The sequence below is a fragment of the Neomonachus schauinslandi genome, chromosome 11, assembly GCF_002201575.2.
Source record: "Neomonachus schauinslandi chromosome 11, ASM220157v2, whole genome shotgun sequence".
Taxonomy (NCBI): domain Eukaryota; kingdom Metazoa; phylum Chordata; class Mammalia; order Carnivora; family Phocidae; genus Neomonachus; species Neomonachus schauinslandi.
The window spans coordinates 53,345,709-53,361,314 of NC_058413.1; the positions used below are offsets into that span (position 1 = coordinate 53,345,709).

The following is a 15,606-nucleotide window of genomic DNA, read 5'->3' on the forward strand; positions in this document are numbered from 1 at the left end:
CCCAGGGAGTCAAACACAGAGAAGGCGTCCTCTGTCTGGCCTCTAGCAAAGCCTTCCCACAGAATAGGGCTGCCCTGTCAGGGATGCACACCCTATCCCTGGAGGTGTGGATGTAGAGTCTGTGTGACCCCTCAGGGACTCCCTACTGCAGACCATCTGATGCTTAGGATGGAGGCATTAGTTCCTGGGTCTCCTTTCCCCCATCCTTAAAATGGGAAGAAGAACAACATCTACCTCACAGGGTGGTCAGGACGATGAAATAATATATGCTTAGAACAGTGCCTGGTGTGGAGTAGGGCTCAGTTAACCTTTTTAACTGAGAGAACTGATATCCAGCCTTGTCTGAGAGTGGGTGAACCCTGCCCCTACCTGGCTGTGTGACCTTTGGCACTGACTTCCCCTTCCTGAGCCACCTTTTCTTCATCTGTGGCAGGCGGCCACAGTTTGCACTCTCAGGGATGGGATGAAGCCCAGTCTAGTAGGGTCTGACTCCATAGCACTGAGCCGGAAGGAGGGGTTTTCAGAGTTTGCAGCTGGAGTGGGGCGTGGCCTGGAGGCATCTTCCTTTGCAAAGGTGAGAGGTTATTGATTGTTTTGAGTCCTTTTCAGGAGCCCAGTGGGTAACCTCGAAGTGCACAGGAGATCATCAGCTCTGCCGGCAGCCATGGGGGTGGTGGTGGAGGAGTAAGGGGCACACCCTGGAAAAGGGGGCATTTGAGATGTAGGGAGAGGGCGCTCCCCGCACAGGGAGCATGAGAGCAAGTCCCTGGCCGAGTGGAGGTTCATGGTGCTTTGGGGTAACAGCCAGCAGCCGTGGATGGTGGGAATGCAGGCCTTGAAGGCCAGGGAGAGGATGAGGATGGGCTCTCTGGGTCCAGGTGACTGCAGGGGGCCGGGTCTGAGGGGAACAAGGCACTGCTCACCCTCTGCCTTCTGTCCCCCAAGGACATGCGGAAGCACGTGACCATGACCCTGCTGGACACGGAGCAGTCCTATGTGGAGTCGCTGCGCACCCTGATGCAGGTGAGGCTCAAGGCCGGACCAGGCCCCCCGAGAGCGGCCATTCTGAGTCTAGGAGGCCGTCAAACATGTGGGAACAAACCCATTTTGTGGACAGGGGATGGAGGCTAGAGAGGAGAGAGGAATGACCCTGGGTAACATCACCCCTCCGTGGAGAACCCCCCCATCCTGTGACTGTCCCAGAGAAGGAATCCCCCTCCAGGGTGGGAGGGAACATAGAGGGGACTTAATAAGGCCAGACAGGCCACCCCAGGGCAGGTGCTCCCTCCTTTCACTGTCCTGCCACCTCCCCCTGGCGGCCCCGTGCCTCGGCTTAGATCTGTGCCCCCGCCAACTGTAGCCCCGTTCATTTTATTCTTTGACTGGGAAAATAATTGTTGAATGGAATAAAATGTTGAGCACCTGCCGTGTGCCAGGCCCTGTTCCAGGCATAGGAAACACGAGGACGAATAAGAGAGACAAGCTGCGCCACAGGACCTCATAGTCCCGTTCGGGGCATAGTTGAGTATATGGTCACTCTCAAAGCATTGAGGGGGCACCTGTGAAGTGTGGGGTCAGGGTATTTTTCCCTGGAGGACGTGCTGGCTTCCTCCCCACCTGTCTTGTCAGCAACAGGAACAGCAGGTGCAAAGTCAAGTAAGGAGAGGCCGGCACAAAGCACAAAGGGTTGGTCCTCTGGGGATGCTGGGGGAGCCAGCAGGAGCCACGTGGTAGGGGCCTTGGATACCAGGAAGAAGGTTTGGACCCTACCAGGGGCGCTGGAGAGTCAGCAAAGGGCTTTGAGCCGGGGTGGCATGTCATCTGATTCATGCTTTATAAAGTCTGACTGCTAGGAAGGTGGGCAGCAGAAGAGGAGGCCAAGGCCACTGAGGGTAGGCAAGGGAGGAGAGGCCAGGACCAGGGCAGAAGCCACAGGGAGGAAGCATTGGGACAGACATTCAGGAGGTGGCTGGTCAGGCCAGGCACGGTAGCTGGTCGGCTGTGGGATGAGGCCTGGACTCCTGATCTGGGTGACGGCAGCACTGGAGGAACCCCACGTGTGAAAGTTGGGGCGAGATGGCCAGATCAGGTTCCAGCGTGGGAAAGCCCCTGAGTCAGGATGCACATGCGGGCCTGGGGCCCAGGGCAGAGGGCGTGGATCCCAGCTGGGGTGGGGCCTGGCAGGTACGGTTGAGGACGAATTTACTCAAGCCATCTAGGCAGAGTGAGAGCAAAGAACAGAAGGTAGAGCCCTGGAAAGATCCAGAGTGTTCATTCATTTACTCCACAAATCTGCAACGAGCATCTTCTGGGTGTAGACCGTGTTCTCAGTGAGGGTTCAGCGGTGAGCATGAGTGATAAGGTCCTGTCCCCTGGAGTCTATGGCAGAGACTGACAGTAAACAGTCAGACAAACCTTATACGTAAGGACAAATGCGGGTGCAAAAGTGCACGGAGGGTGTTTCTGTAGCAACTGAGTGTCGTTCAGCCAGAAAAGGGAGGAAATTCTGACATGTGCCACAACATGGGTGAACCTCGAGGACATCATGCTAAACCGAAATGAGCCAGTCACAAAAGGACAAATACTGTATGATTGCGCTTCCATGGGGCACTGAGGGTGGCCAAGTTCATAGAGACAGAAAAGTTGAACAGTGCTTGCCAAGGGCTGGGGGACGGGAAGTGGGAATTAGTGTTTAATGGGTATGGAGTTGTGGTTTGGGAAGATGGGAAAGTTCCGGAGATGGATGGGGATGATGGTTCCACAACAACGTGAGTGTATTTAATGTGAGTACTGAACTGTACACTTAAAAGTGATTAAAATTAGCAAATTTTATGATGTATATTTTGCCACACAAAAAATACATTGCTTTTATATATTAAAAACGAATGCACAGAAAGAGGAAAACACAGAACGGGGGCCTGCCCTGGTGTCAGAGGCTAGGGAGGGCTTCTCTGAGGCTGGGGTGTTCAGCGGAGACCTGAGGGATGGGTAAGCGTTCAGCAGCGGGAGAGCCTGGAGGGAACCATTCGGGCAGTGGGTACAATAGGAACAAAGGCCAGGAGGCTGGAAGAAACCTCGAGCAGTTAGCCATGGAGAGGTGGCCGGGGCGGCTGCTGTGCCAGGTGCTGGGACACAACCAGAATGCCATCTTTAAGAGATGCCCTTGGCTGCCAGGCAGCAGTAGTCATGCTGGGGTCCAGCAGAGCGTGGGGTCCTTTGTGGTCCCCTAGGTGGGAGTTGAAGGCATTGGGGTCAGGCAGTCCAGGGTTTGAGTCACTCGCCTCCCTGCTGGGTGATGCTAGCCTAGTCACCTCACTTCTCTGAGCCTCCGTGTTTTTGTGTGCAAAATGTGACTAATCATACCCGTATCCCAGCGTGAGAGTGCAAAGGTAACAAGGCTGCTCATGCCTTGTTCACACACCTGAGGCTGGCGGGACCCGGGCATGTCTTTCTACCTTCGAATCTCCTGGCCAGTTCACGGCTGCACGCGTGGAGGCTTGCCGGACCTGCTGGTGGAAGAGCTAAGGGAGGATAGTTCTCAGGAGGCCAGATTGAGAGTGTGGGTGGTGAGGGGTGGAGATGGGCAGGAGAGTGTCAGCCGAACCCCAGGACTGTCACTCAAGGCAGCCCAGGTGTGTCACAAGGACTGAGGTCCAAGCCAGGCCACCAGTGTTCAAACTTGGCACACCTCCTGACCAGCCATGTCACCTGGAGCAAGTTACATAACCAGTCTCTGCTTCAGGGTCCTTGTCTGCAGAGTGGGGATAATAATGGTGCCTACCTGTTGAGTGCAGACTGCAAGAGAGATGCATGTGTAATTTAGCATACTGCCTGGCACGTCTGCACGTGTGCATGTGTGTGTGAGTGCATGTATATAAAATCATATCTAATCCTTACATTAACGTTGTCAGGTAGGTATTATAACTCCCTCTTCGTATGAGGAGATGAAGGCTCAGAGAGGTTAAGAAAACTCCCCAGGGTCGTCCATCTATTAAGTGGTATTCTAGTCCATTTGGGCTGCTAGAACGAAAATTCCACAGACTGGGTGGCTTGAACAAATACAGATTCAGTTCTCATAGATCAAGGCACTGGCAGATTTGGTGTCTAGTGAGGACCCACTTCCTCCTTTTCACTGTGTCCTCCCTGGTGGGAGGGCTGAGGGAGCTCTCCGGGACCTCTTGTAGAAGGGCACAAATCCCATTCGTGAGGGCCCCGCTCACATGACCCACTCACCTCCCAAAGGCCCCGTCTCCAAATACCAGCACGTTGGGGACTAGGTTGGAGCATAAGGATTCTGGGGGGGATACATGTGGTAATACCGAGAGCTGACGTTTATTGAGTGCTTCATATGTGCACTTTACATAAGTTAAATCATACAAATCTCATAATAACCCTCATTTTACAGATGATGAACCTGAGACACAGAGACGTAAAGCAACTGTTCAAGGTCACAGAGCGGGGAATTGCCACACCCTGGGGTGAATCCCTGTCAGTCTGACTCTAGGGCTCTCCCTCTCACCAGCTAGTCTGCACTGTCTGAGCATATCAGTGCTATTCAAGCTGAGACTGGACTCCACAGCCCTAGTGTCCCCTCTCAGTGACCACTGCCACCCACACTGACTGGTATCGTTCCTGCAAGCCAAGAGTTTTGTTCTTTTTTATTTTTTAACTGAGGCATAGTTGACACACAGTGTTACGTTAGTTTCAGCTGTAGGCCAGGAGTTTAAAATGAAGAAATACCAAGGTTAACAGCCAGAGGCGATGGGGTTTGAACCCACGTCCTAAGGCTACACCTTTCCTCAGTGTCATCCTCACACTTTGAGTCTTTCTTCAACCCCCGAATTCCCAGCCAACAACTCCCCTTTTCCCTGACCCAGCCCCCTTCTCCCAGCACTCCTGACCCTGTCTTTTTCCCCATAGCACTTACTGCCTTCCAACACACGTGTCATAATTTCATTATTTATGGTGTTTATTTTCTGCCTCCCTCCACTGAGGTGTCAGCTCCACAAGCACCAGGACTTTTGTCTGCCCTCAGGTGCCGCCTGGTGCTTAGAAGGCCAGACACTCAGTAGTTGCCCAGCAAGTACACCGTGAGTGGGTGCAGGCGTTGGTTCCTAGGAGGTTCTGGATCAGGTTCTCTGCTTAGTCTTTCCTCCCACTGTGTGCCTGCTTCTGTGTGGGATGCGGTTTAGCTCCTCTCGGTGTGGGGCAACAGCGCCCCCCCCACCCTCACCCTCACCCCCCCACCCCCCGCCAGAGAAGACCCTAGCTCAGACTGGCCTAAGAGCTGTAAGAGGGAGGCTGCCTGCCTGTCTCACCATCACCCCCTGACCTTTTAAGAATCCCCAACCAGGCAAGAGGATTCTGTTGAGCTTGACTTTCTCGAGGCTGTTTTATCAAACAAGCCAATTTTTAACAATGTTTAATATAAATTTTATTGCAACATTGCGTTACTTTTTCAAACATCAATTCTTGGGCTTGTAGTTATAGTTTAGGCCAGTAGAGGGCGACCGCTCCGTGAGCACACCTGCCGCAAGCAGGGCTCTTCATTCTCACGAAATGGGCGGTGAAGCAGATTTGAGGTGAAAAAGAGGAGTTTTAATCAGACTTGACCAGTAGATCTGAAAACCGTGAAGTCAGTGCTCAGACAGTGGCACTAAAGGCCTCCCAGGCACCCCCTTGCTTTATTTTCCCCACAGCGGGTCTCAAACTTTCCACACGTAACTGATTCTAAGATAAACATCTGGAACTCCAGGTTCATCCTATAATTAATGGCATATAATAACTTAATTGGCAGCGGTTTTTTTTCTTAAAGATCTGATGAAATGTGGTTTCTTTTTGTTTCTTTCTTGTATTTCGTGTTTCATCTGACTAGACTGTAAGCTCTACTAGGGCAGGGAGCTTGGTCTTCCTTGTTCACTGCTGAACAGTGGCTAGCACAGAGTGAGTTCCCAATAAAATGTCTGCTGAGTTAGTGTGTGTGGGTTTCCCAGGAGGCCAGTCTTCTTGCTTTCCTCACTCCAAGCTCTGCTTGTTCATGCATCCAACAAACTTTTCCCGAGCCCACTCACCCCCGTCTTATGCCAGGCCCCGAGCCGCACAGTGAGGGGCATGGGGATAGGTCTTCCTGTCTCCCTCTTAGAGCTCTGAGTTTAACAAGGGAGATCTGGGAGTCATGGCCACTGAGTCACAGGGCCAGGTGATTTCGTGTGCACCTACGCCAGGGGGTTGGGGTGCCATCCCTCTGAGGGTACCCGCACTGACCTGTGGGGGACCCCCAGGGCTACATGCAGCCGCTGAAGCAGCCAGAGAACTCCTTGCTGTGTGACCCGTCACTGGTGGATGAGATCTTTGACCAGATCCCCGAGCTCCTGGAGCACCACGAACAGTTCCTCGAGCAGGTGCGGCACTGTGTGCAGACCTGGCACGCCCAGCAGAAGGTGGGAGACCTGCTTGTCCAGTCGGTGAGTGGCCCTGCTGTCTGCTGCTTCAACCCCCACAAGCTTGGGCCCTTCCTGGAAGGGGATAGCTGCTGCCATGGACCCCTCACCCACCCCACTCCACTTGGACACTGACTCTGATCCCAGATCCAACCCCAGGACTTGACCAGACACTGGCACTGACTCCAGCCCTGGGGTTGACCTGAACCTGGACACCACCAAACCCCAGAGCTTGGCTAGACTCTGGCCTGGGCCCCAATCCCAACTAGTTACCGACCCTAATCCTGGACCCAGCTCTAGTTGCTGGCACTGACTTGACCCTAGTCCTGACCTTGAGCTGGTGCTGACACAGACCTCAGTGGATGCTGTTACTGACCTCAGCCCTTACCCTGACTAGCTCTTTTCTCCATCCAGCATTTTAATAGGATAGCTAACTATTTGGCACTTACGTACTAGCCATTATTCTAAATACGTTATATATGTTCACAAGTCTAGGAGAAAGGTGCAGTTATTCCCCCAAGTTTAAAGTGGATGACACTGCAGCGTAGAGAGAAAGTAACCTGACCAAGTCACAGTTAGTGAGTGGTAGAGGGTTCGACTCCAGGAAACGCGGCCCCAGTGCCCACACCCTGCCCCACTCTGTGCCCCCTTGCACCAGGAGCAGACCTGCCTGTGAGCTTTTCAGGATCCTACCATAGTGAATGGGACCTTAGAACAAGTATTGGCTGCAAAACTCAAAAAGAACTGCAAAAGCAAAACCAGTAAACATTTAATTACGTGTCTGTAAAAACATAGCATGCAATTTTCTTTAATTGTTACGTGTAGTATTCATTTATACGAGGTTAATTACTTTTGAAAAAACTTAAGATACATTTTGTTATTTGTCCAGAATTCCCAAGAATGCATGGTGATTACTGATAAATCATAGCCAAACACAAACTAAAATGGTTACTCAGAACCAAATAATTTCAAAAGCAAAATGGTAAAACTCCTTCCAAAAATTATACCAGCAAAAAAAAAAAAAAGTCTTATCTATTGTTGTGAGATGTGGATGTTTTTTCATGTGTTTGTGATGATGCGGGTGGGCCTTGGGCCTAAGAAGGTCTTAGAAGGTGCCTGCTGATCTGGAACTGATGTGACAAACCCTGATAGGACCCCCGTTGAGTGCTAACCCCTCGAGGCCATCACCACCCTCAGTGTCACCAGGCTCATCCCCTGTCTGGACTTTGATGCTGACCCTGGTCTGATGAGCAGAGGCCCTGGTCCCAGGAAGGGATCAGCAGAGAATACTCTGCCCCAGGGTGGGCTGGTGGGTAAGGGCCGTCTTCCCCTCCGAGTTGCTGCAGCCTTCCCGGGCCTGGGGAGGAGGACAGTCAGCACCTTAGAGACACAGGGCCTTGTGGGCCCAGCGGGGCCAGAAACAAACACCACCACAGGTCCCCTAGTCCATCCATGGTACAGCTGACCCAGGAACCAGGGTATCCCAACTCCCAGCCAGGGCTTCTGACCAAGAACTTCCACGTTTAGCCCAGCTGTCAGCGGGCCGTCAGGTATTAGCTACCAGCTGTGTGCCCCCACTGAGCGGGATGTTACTGGACAGGATGGGCGTCCCTATCTCCTTGCAGAGGAAGAGTCCTAGTCAGGGCAGGGAGTGCTTTCTGGAGGAGGCACAGGTGGAGCTTAGCCCTGAGGGTGGGTGAGATTTGGATGCGGTAAGGGCATTCTGGTGGAGAGAATTACATGAGCAATGGCCAAGTGGCTGGAATGAGTCTGTGTCTCTCAGAGGACAGTGAGGAGGGAGACCTGCCTGGCTGGACTTAGTGGGGCTGGAGAGCAAGGGATGGAAATGCCCAGCTGGAAATGGGAGAGCCTGGTCTACAGGACACATGTAGGCATATGTATGTCCATGTACACACAAACCGTAGGTAAGATACGTTGGGGTGTGCACAGATACACACCTACTCACACAGTCACACGTACGACGTGCACACATGACGCAGGAGCAGCTGCCCCATCCCTTAGAGACCATATCATGTCCCGTTGGAGGGAAAGGATGTTGGCTTGTGAATCATTGGAAGCCAGGACAGGGTGAGGTGGAGTAAGGGACACCTTGAAGGTCCCTAACCTGCCTCTGCACCTACAGTTCTCCAAGGACATCCTGGTCAACATCTATTCTGCCTACATTGATAACTTTCTCAATGCAAAGGATGCCGTGCGCGTGGCTAAGGAGGCGAGGCCTGCCTTTCTCAAGTTCTTGGAGGTACTGTTGGCTAGCTCAGGGGCATGGACATCACCCTCGCCTTGGCCAGCTTTGGGAGGGGGCAGGAGCTCCCAGACTCCCAGACACCGCAGCCTTAGCCTGTGGTTCAGTCTTTGCCCTTGGGCTGGGCTAGAGGGACTGGCTGGGGATCTGTCCCTGGACATTTCCTTCTTTGCATGACATTCCTCACACGGGTGCCCATCCCCCTTGTTTCTGGTTTCAGCAAAGCATGCGTGAGAACAAGGAGAAACAGGCGCTGTCTGACCTCATGATCAAGCCTGTGCAGCGGATCCCACGCTATGAGCTTCTGGTGAAGGTGGGCATGGGGTTGGGTGGGCAGGAGGGCAAGGCTGGAAGGCACGTGAGGATGCAGGGGGCTATGAGGCCCCTACTCGGTCAAGCCTGACATCAGAGTCCCCAGGGGTTGGGTGGGAAAAGAAGTCCTCTCTGGAGCCTGCTTATAGTCCGTCCTGCTCTAGCCATCAGTGTGGGGCCCCAGGGCCTGAAAGGGGCAGCTAATAAGCAGGGGTCTTATCCCCATTTCTTCCCCAGGACCTCCTGAAGCACACACCTGAGGACCACCCAGACCACCCACTCCTGTTGGATGCTCAGCGGAACATCAAACAGGTGGCTGAACGCATCAACAAGGGTGTGCGGAGTGCCGAGGAGGCAGAGCGACATGCCCGTGTGCTGCAGGAGATTGAGGCTCACATCGAGGGCATGGAGGATGTGAGTGCCCACCCCCTCCACCCATGCCTTTGTTTGCATCTGTGGTTACCTGCAGTCACGGTCACGTCCACCTCCACAGCGGTGTCTGCAGCGCCTGTGCATCCCTGTCTGTTCAGCGTCCCCACCCGTCTCTGTCCACAGCCATGTCCTCCTCCCTGTCTGTCTCTGGCCACATGTCCCGCGGCCTGACCGCACAGCATCAGGAGGATGGAGGGGATGCTGCTTCTATTGGCCTGGCCCATGGAGTGGGGCCAAGGGGTCCCCCAGGGTCTGGGGAGGAGATGGGATTAATAATTGACCTTCAAGATGTTTTGTCTGTCCTGCCCCACAGCTCCAAGCCCCTCTGCGGCGGTTCCTCAGGCAGGAGATGGTCATCGAAGTGGTAAGAAGTCTCCCGTTGTCTACCCACCTGTTCCCATCTCCCCACTATGTTCACACTTCCGCTCATACCTGCTGCCCTTGGGCCTCCCTGCTCTTCCCCACAACAGGAGTCCCGGGTCGAGTCCCAACTCTGCCTCTGCCTCTGGGCATCTGGGGCAGAGCCCTCACCCCTCTCTGGGCCTGGCTGTCCCCTTGGGCACGGTGGGCAGGAGGGTGGGCCTCTGGGCCTGAGTCCTGCCTCGGGCTCCACAGAAGGCCGTCGGTGGCAAGAAGGACCGGTCCCTCTTCCTCTTCACGGACCTCATCATCTGCACGACCCTAAAGCGGAAATCAGGCTCCCTGCGGCGCAGCTCCATGAGCCTGTGAGTGGCCGGGGCGGGGCTGCACTTGGGCCGGGGCGGAGCAGCTGGCCCTCCCTGGGCCCCGCTCCCCCCGGCCTGGCCAGAGCACCCCCTTGGCTCCCCACAGGTACACGGCAGCCAGCGTCATTGACACGGCCAGCAAGTACAAGCTGCTGTGGAAGCTGCCGCTAGAAGATGCGGACATCATCAAAGGTGGGGCTGGCCTAGGCCTGCCCGGGGGTTCTGGGTGTCCGGGCCCTGCTCTCAGAAGCCCTCCTGGAGGGTTTGAACTGTGGCCAGGCTGGCTGCCCGTATCCATCTGCTTTTCTGCTTTTGGGGCCTTACTTTCCCAGCCAGTACAAGGGAGGTGGCATGCAGGATCGGTGTGCCCGCCACAGAAGCACACCAGGACCTGTCCACGCAGACCACCTTCTGACAGGGCGGGGACCTCACCTAGGCTGGGGCGGCACGGGGGGCGCAGACACACCCGCCACTAGCCAGTGACCGCTGCACCAGCGTCCTATCGGACAGTGACACGCTGCTCTGGTCCCCAGTTTTGCTCGTCGGTAGCAGAGACTCACTCAAGTCAGTCCAAGCAAAAGTTTGGTTGGAAAGATCCAGTTGTTTGGGGCTGAGGCTGTCAGGAGCTGCAGCAGTTTCAAAGAGCTGCTCCTTCTGCTGAGTGTACATGTGTGTCTGTGTCTCCATCTGTCTGTCTCTCTCTGCATCTGCCTGTTCTCACTGCTCTCAGCTTTCTCTGCTTCCTCCTTCCTTCCAACTCCTGTGATCCATCATGGCCTGTTCTGCATCTTGGCCCTTTCTCCCCAGCTGCTCCAGGATCCGAAGTTTACCTTTCTGAGTGGGGCGGTTGGTCTGGGACGGTTGGTCTGGGACGGTGGTGTGGGCACCTCTGGGCTGGCAGGCAGTGCGGGTCCAGACTCTGTCCCTAGGCTCAGTGTGGTGGCCCCCAGGGCAAACCCAGGCCTGCCTCACATGGGCCCCTGTGTAGGAAGGAATACAAGCTGATGATTGTTCCAGTTTGGAACACAGGCCAGTCGATAAAATGACTACCTTTAGTTCAGGTGTCTGCTCCTGGTCCAATCCAGTGTGGTCAGAGTGGGGCGGGGTCATATGGAAGAAACCAGGGCTGCCCAGACAATGAGAGTTGTTGGGGGGAACAGTGTCCTTCAGAAGGAGTAGGAGAAAACGCAAGCCTTAGCTTTTCTAGTACATTCCACTGCTGTCTACTCTGCCCATTGGTGGGTTCCTGGTCCAGGGTGGACACCCCCAGCCAGGCAGTGCTGGGTGTGGGGATGCTGAGCTGGCCTGTGGGGCCAGCTACTTGGCTGTGGTCAGGTATGGGATAGGACTAGAGAAATCCAGAGCATCAGCTCATTTTCCCTCCTTTGTCGGGGAATTGAGTCCCTTGGTCAGCAGATTTGACCGCCCGAGGCTCTGGCTGCCCGGCTGACTGGTCTGTGGAGGCCGCACTGCCGAGGCTTCCGGTGTCTGCTGGAGCCTGCAGAAGCTGCACAGCCGTCTGCTGTTTATTCTTTGTGCTCGTCCAGGGAGTTCTCCAAGGGACCAGCACCCTGTGCCAAGTGGCTTTGAATCAAGCCCAGCCCCCTGTTCCCAGGCCTGGTGTTTCTCTGTGAGCTGCCTGTCACTTTGTTCCCTGGGTCTTGGGGTTGACAAGCTCTCGGCTTGTCAGGCCACTCCCCACGCTGAGCTGCAGACTGTGAGGGAAGGGAAATTCTTCCCTTCTGTCCAAGCCTGACCCTATCTGCCTCTGTATCTGCCCGTGGCCTTCCTCTGTCCCCACCAGGGGCGTCCCAAGCCACCAATCGGGAGAACGTCCAGAAGGCTATCAGCCGCCTAGATGAGGACCTGACCACCCTGGGCCAGATGAGCAAGCTCTCTGAGAGCCTTGGTTTCCCCCACCAGGTCTGTGCCCTCTGCCTGAGGCTGGGGGAATGGGGCGGTGGGGGTTCCCAGATCTGAGGGAGAGAAAACAGCCTCTTCATTTACCTGAGGAAGAGGTCACTCATCTCTGTCACTTATTGGAAGGGGAAAATATAGCCTCACCGCAACTGAGGGAAGTGATGTGTTCCAGGCCTGAGGGTGGAGACACAGCTCTGTCCCTAGCTGTGGGAGGAGAGGGGGCCCATCATGTCTAGGGGGTTGGGGGGAGAGGCAGGTCCCCACTTGCATTCTCAGGGCAGGAGCAGGCTGTGGGGAGCTGTCAGGGCCTGAGGCCTGGGTCCTCATCCTGGCAGAGCCTGGACGAAGCACTGCGGGACCTCTCAGCCGCCATGCACCGGGACCTGTCGGAGAAGCAGGCGCTGTGCTATGCACTCTCCTTCCCCCCTACCAAGCTGGAGCTGTGCACCACGAGGCCTGAGGGCACGGACTCCTTCATCTTCGAGTTCCCTCACCCTGATGCCCGCCTCGGCTTTGAGCAGGCCTTTGATGACGCCAAGAGGAAGCTGGGTAAGCCAGGCCCATGCTGGTGTCCTCCTTCCAACACCTCCAGGCAGTGGGCAGCACCATGCTGCGGTCTGGGAGATCAGGAGCCAGAAATCCCGAGACTGCGGTGTCCTGTGCTTCAGTCCCTGCTGGTGGGAGGGTGGACTGAGACTCCTACGGGGAAACATGGGACTTCCCCAGGGTCTCACTGGCAGGGAGGGGATTCAGTGGTTGAAAAGGGTGAGCTTAGGGCAGGGCATGCCAGGACGCACCCCCCCCCCGCCCCGCCCTCCCCTCCTCTACATACTCTGAGCAGGCCGAGAGTAGGGAAAGCTATTAATCAGGGTCCATGGCTTAGAAGATCCTTAGAGACTTCTGGGTCTGCCTCCCAAATTGTACAGATGGGAAAATTGAGGCCAGGGACAAGCAGAGCATAACCTACAGCCACCTCGTTTTCCCTTGAGAGATCCTGAAGAGCAGGGAAGAAAGGGAAATGGTCGAGGGTGAGGTGGATGCTAAGCGGTGTCTGTTTGTCCACCTCCGCCGCAGCATCCAGCAAAAGCTGTCTAGACCCTGAGTTCCTGAAGGCCATCCCCATCATGAAAACCCGCAGCGGCATGCAGGTATGTGTGGGGGCCGGGGTCACGCAGGCGCACGTATATTCAAACCAGCACGTGTTCATGTGTTTTTGTTTTGGGTACAACATTACGTACCTGTATGAACATGGCAGTCGCCCCCTATGTCTTTAAGTGTACAACTCTGCACATGCATGTGGATACTACGTGTGTCACGTGCACGTGGGTGTGGCCACACACATCTGTGCGTGCATGGGAACGAGGGCTGTCTGATTTCTGTGAGGTGTCTAAGTCATGCGCTTGTCAGAGTCTGCATACATCGGGACAGAGCTTACCGTTTTTCACATTTGCTACCGCGCACCTATGGGGTCATATTTAGGGTTTACGTGTGTGTGGATGTATGCGTACACATATGTATGTGAAGGGATGATCCATCACACAGGCGTATGTGCATCTGACCTGCAGAGTGGCACACGCGCCGTGTGTGTGTGTGTGTACACACGTGTACAGAGGGGCGTACTGGGAATCCGTGCACACCCGCGCGGGCCCACCTCCCTCCGTTCCGCCGGCCGCCTGGCGAGCGGTGGGGAGCTGGCCGCAATTCCTCCATCCACCTTCCCCTGCCCTGGTGCCGTCCGCAGTTCTCGTGCGCGGCGCCGACCCAGAGTAGCTGCCCCGAGCCCATGCCCGAAGTGTGGGTGTGCAACAGCGACGGCTACGTGGGCCAGGTGTGCCTGCTGAGCCTGCGTGCCGAGCCCGACGTGGAGGCCTGCATTGCCGTCTGCTCCGCCCGCATCCTCTGCATAGGTGCCGTGCCCGGCCTGCAGCGCCACGGCCACAGGTGAGGCCGGGGACAGTGGGAGTGCCAGCGGGACAGATCCCTGCCCCCGACCCCTCTGGCGACTAAGTCTGGTGGACGGGGCGGGCCTGGTGGGCTTGTGGCCGAGGGGCGCAGAGCCTCGGCTCCTGGCAGCTCTCATCCCCACTGCTACATCTCACAGGGAGCGGCCGGCCTCGCTGAGGAGTGCCCCAGAGACGGCACTGGAGACCCCCGGTCCAGAACTGGACGTCGAGGCCGCGGACGAAGAAGCAGCGACGCTGGCAGAGCCAGGGCCCCAGCCCTGCCTGCACATCTCCATTGCAGGCTCGGGGCTGGAGATGACACCGGGCCCCACCGAAGGGGACCCCCGCCCGGAATTGGTGCCCTTTGACAGTGACTCCGATGATGAGTCTTCACCCAGCCCCTCGGGAACGCTGCAGAGCCAAGCCAGCCGGTCCACCATCTCCTCTAGCTTTGGCAGTGAGTGCCCGGCTTGGGGCTGTCAGGCAGGGTGGACTGCACAGAGGAGGGGGCACCCAGCAGGTACTGATGGGTGGGCAGGGGGGCTGTGACACCAAGGACCCAGAGGGCAGTGGGTCAGTCAGGCCAGATCCTGAAGACCCTGGAATGCCCGGTTAGGTAGGGAAGATGGAGTAGGGGTGGAGCGGTTGATCCCCCTGTCCACGATGTGGTGGTGGATTGGAGTGGGCCAGGTCAGAACTAGGAGCCGGTAGCACTAAACTGTCCCCGAGCAGAATAACAAGGCCTGAGCTACGCTGACACCTCGGGAAAGGGACAACAGGGCTGGGAGGCCCTCAGGAGGGACATGGCCAGGAGGGATGCACTGAGGGGGGACGGGGGCCTAGAAAGATGCAAGGTCTTGGGCCCGGCAGAGGGGAATGGAGGTAGAGAACTTTGTCTCCCTCAGATGAGGAGACCCCGAGCTCCAAGGAGGCCACGGCAGAGACGACCAGTTCAGAGGAGGAGCAGGATCCTGGCTTCCTGCCACTGTCTGGCTCCTTCGGGCCTGGCGGTCCCTGCAGCACCAGCCCAATGGATGGGAGAGCCCTTCGCCGCTCCAGCCGTGGCTCCTTCACCCGGGGCAGCCTTGAGGACCTGCTGAGCGTTGACCCCGAGGCCTACCAGAGCTCTGTGTGGCTGGGCACTGAGGATGGCTGGTAGGGGGGCAGGACAGGGGCTGGGGATGCAGAACCCCGAGCTCTCTGCTTGGGAAATCATATGGTATCCTGAAGCAGAAGCAGGAGGGCTTGGGGTCAGACCTCAGGAGTACTGCCAGCCAGGGCTGCTAGGGGTTCTGAAGCCCACAGGGAGGCTTTGGGATCTCAGTACCTTGGGCCGACACCTGGTAGCGGGGAGATGGTGGTGGAGGCAGAGGTGGAGGGCGAACTTCAGGGGCTGGTGTAGGCAAGCATCGGTCACAGGTGCACACACCCCTGATCCACAGCGTCCACGTGTACCAGTCCTCCGACAGCATCCGTGACCGCAGGAACAGCATGAAGCTCCAGCACACAGCCTCTGTGACCTGCATCCTGTAAGGCCCTTGGGTAGTCGTCCTGGTCCAGACCCTTCTATA

At 56.2% G+C, this 15,606-nt stretch overlaps 1 protein-coding gene across 1 annotated transcript in view; it reads left to right on the top strand.

Moving 5' to 3' along the window:
• The window catches only part of ARHGEF17 (Rho guanine nucleotide exchange factor 17), a 54,623-nt gene that overhangs the window by 34,858 nt on the left and 4,159 nt on the right, over positions 1-15,606 (top strand). The window contains exons 2-16 of the mRNA XM_021704632.2: positions 946-1,023; positions 6,282-6,464; positions 8,584-8,700; positions 8,924-9,016; positions 9,253-9,429; positions 9,761-9,811; positions 10,063-10,172; positions 10,279-10,364; positions 11,977-12,095; positions 12,428-12,641; positions 13,167-13,240; positions 13,834-14,033; positions 14,194-14,492; positions 14,941-15,190; positions 15,478-15,564. Of these exons, the coding sequence (XP_021560307.1) occupies positions 946-1,023; positions 6,282-6,464; positions 8,584-8,700; positions 8,924-9,016; positions 9,253-9,429; positions 9,761-9,811; positions 10,063-10,172; positions 10,279-10,364; positions 11,977-12,095; positions 12,428-12,641; positions 13,167-13,240; positions 13,834-14,033; positions 14,194-14,492; positions 14,941-15,190; positions 15,478-15,564 (2,138 nt within the window). The remainder of the gene's footprint in view (positions 1-945; positions 1,024-6,281; positions 6,465-8,583; positions 8,701-8,923; positions 9,017-9,252; positions 9,430-9,760; positions 9,812-10,062; positions 10,173-10,278; positions 10,365-11,976; positions 12,096-12,427; positions 12,642-13,166; positions 13,241-13,833; positions 14,034-14,193; positions 14,493-14,940; positions 15,191-15,477; positions 15,565-15,606) is intronic.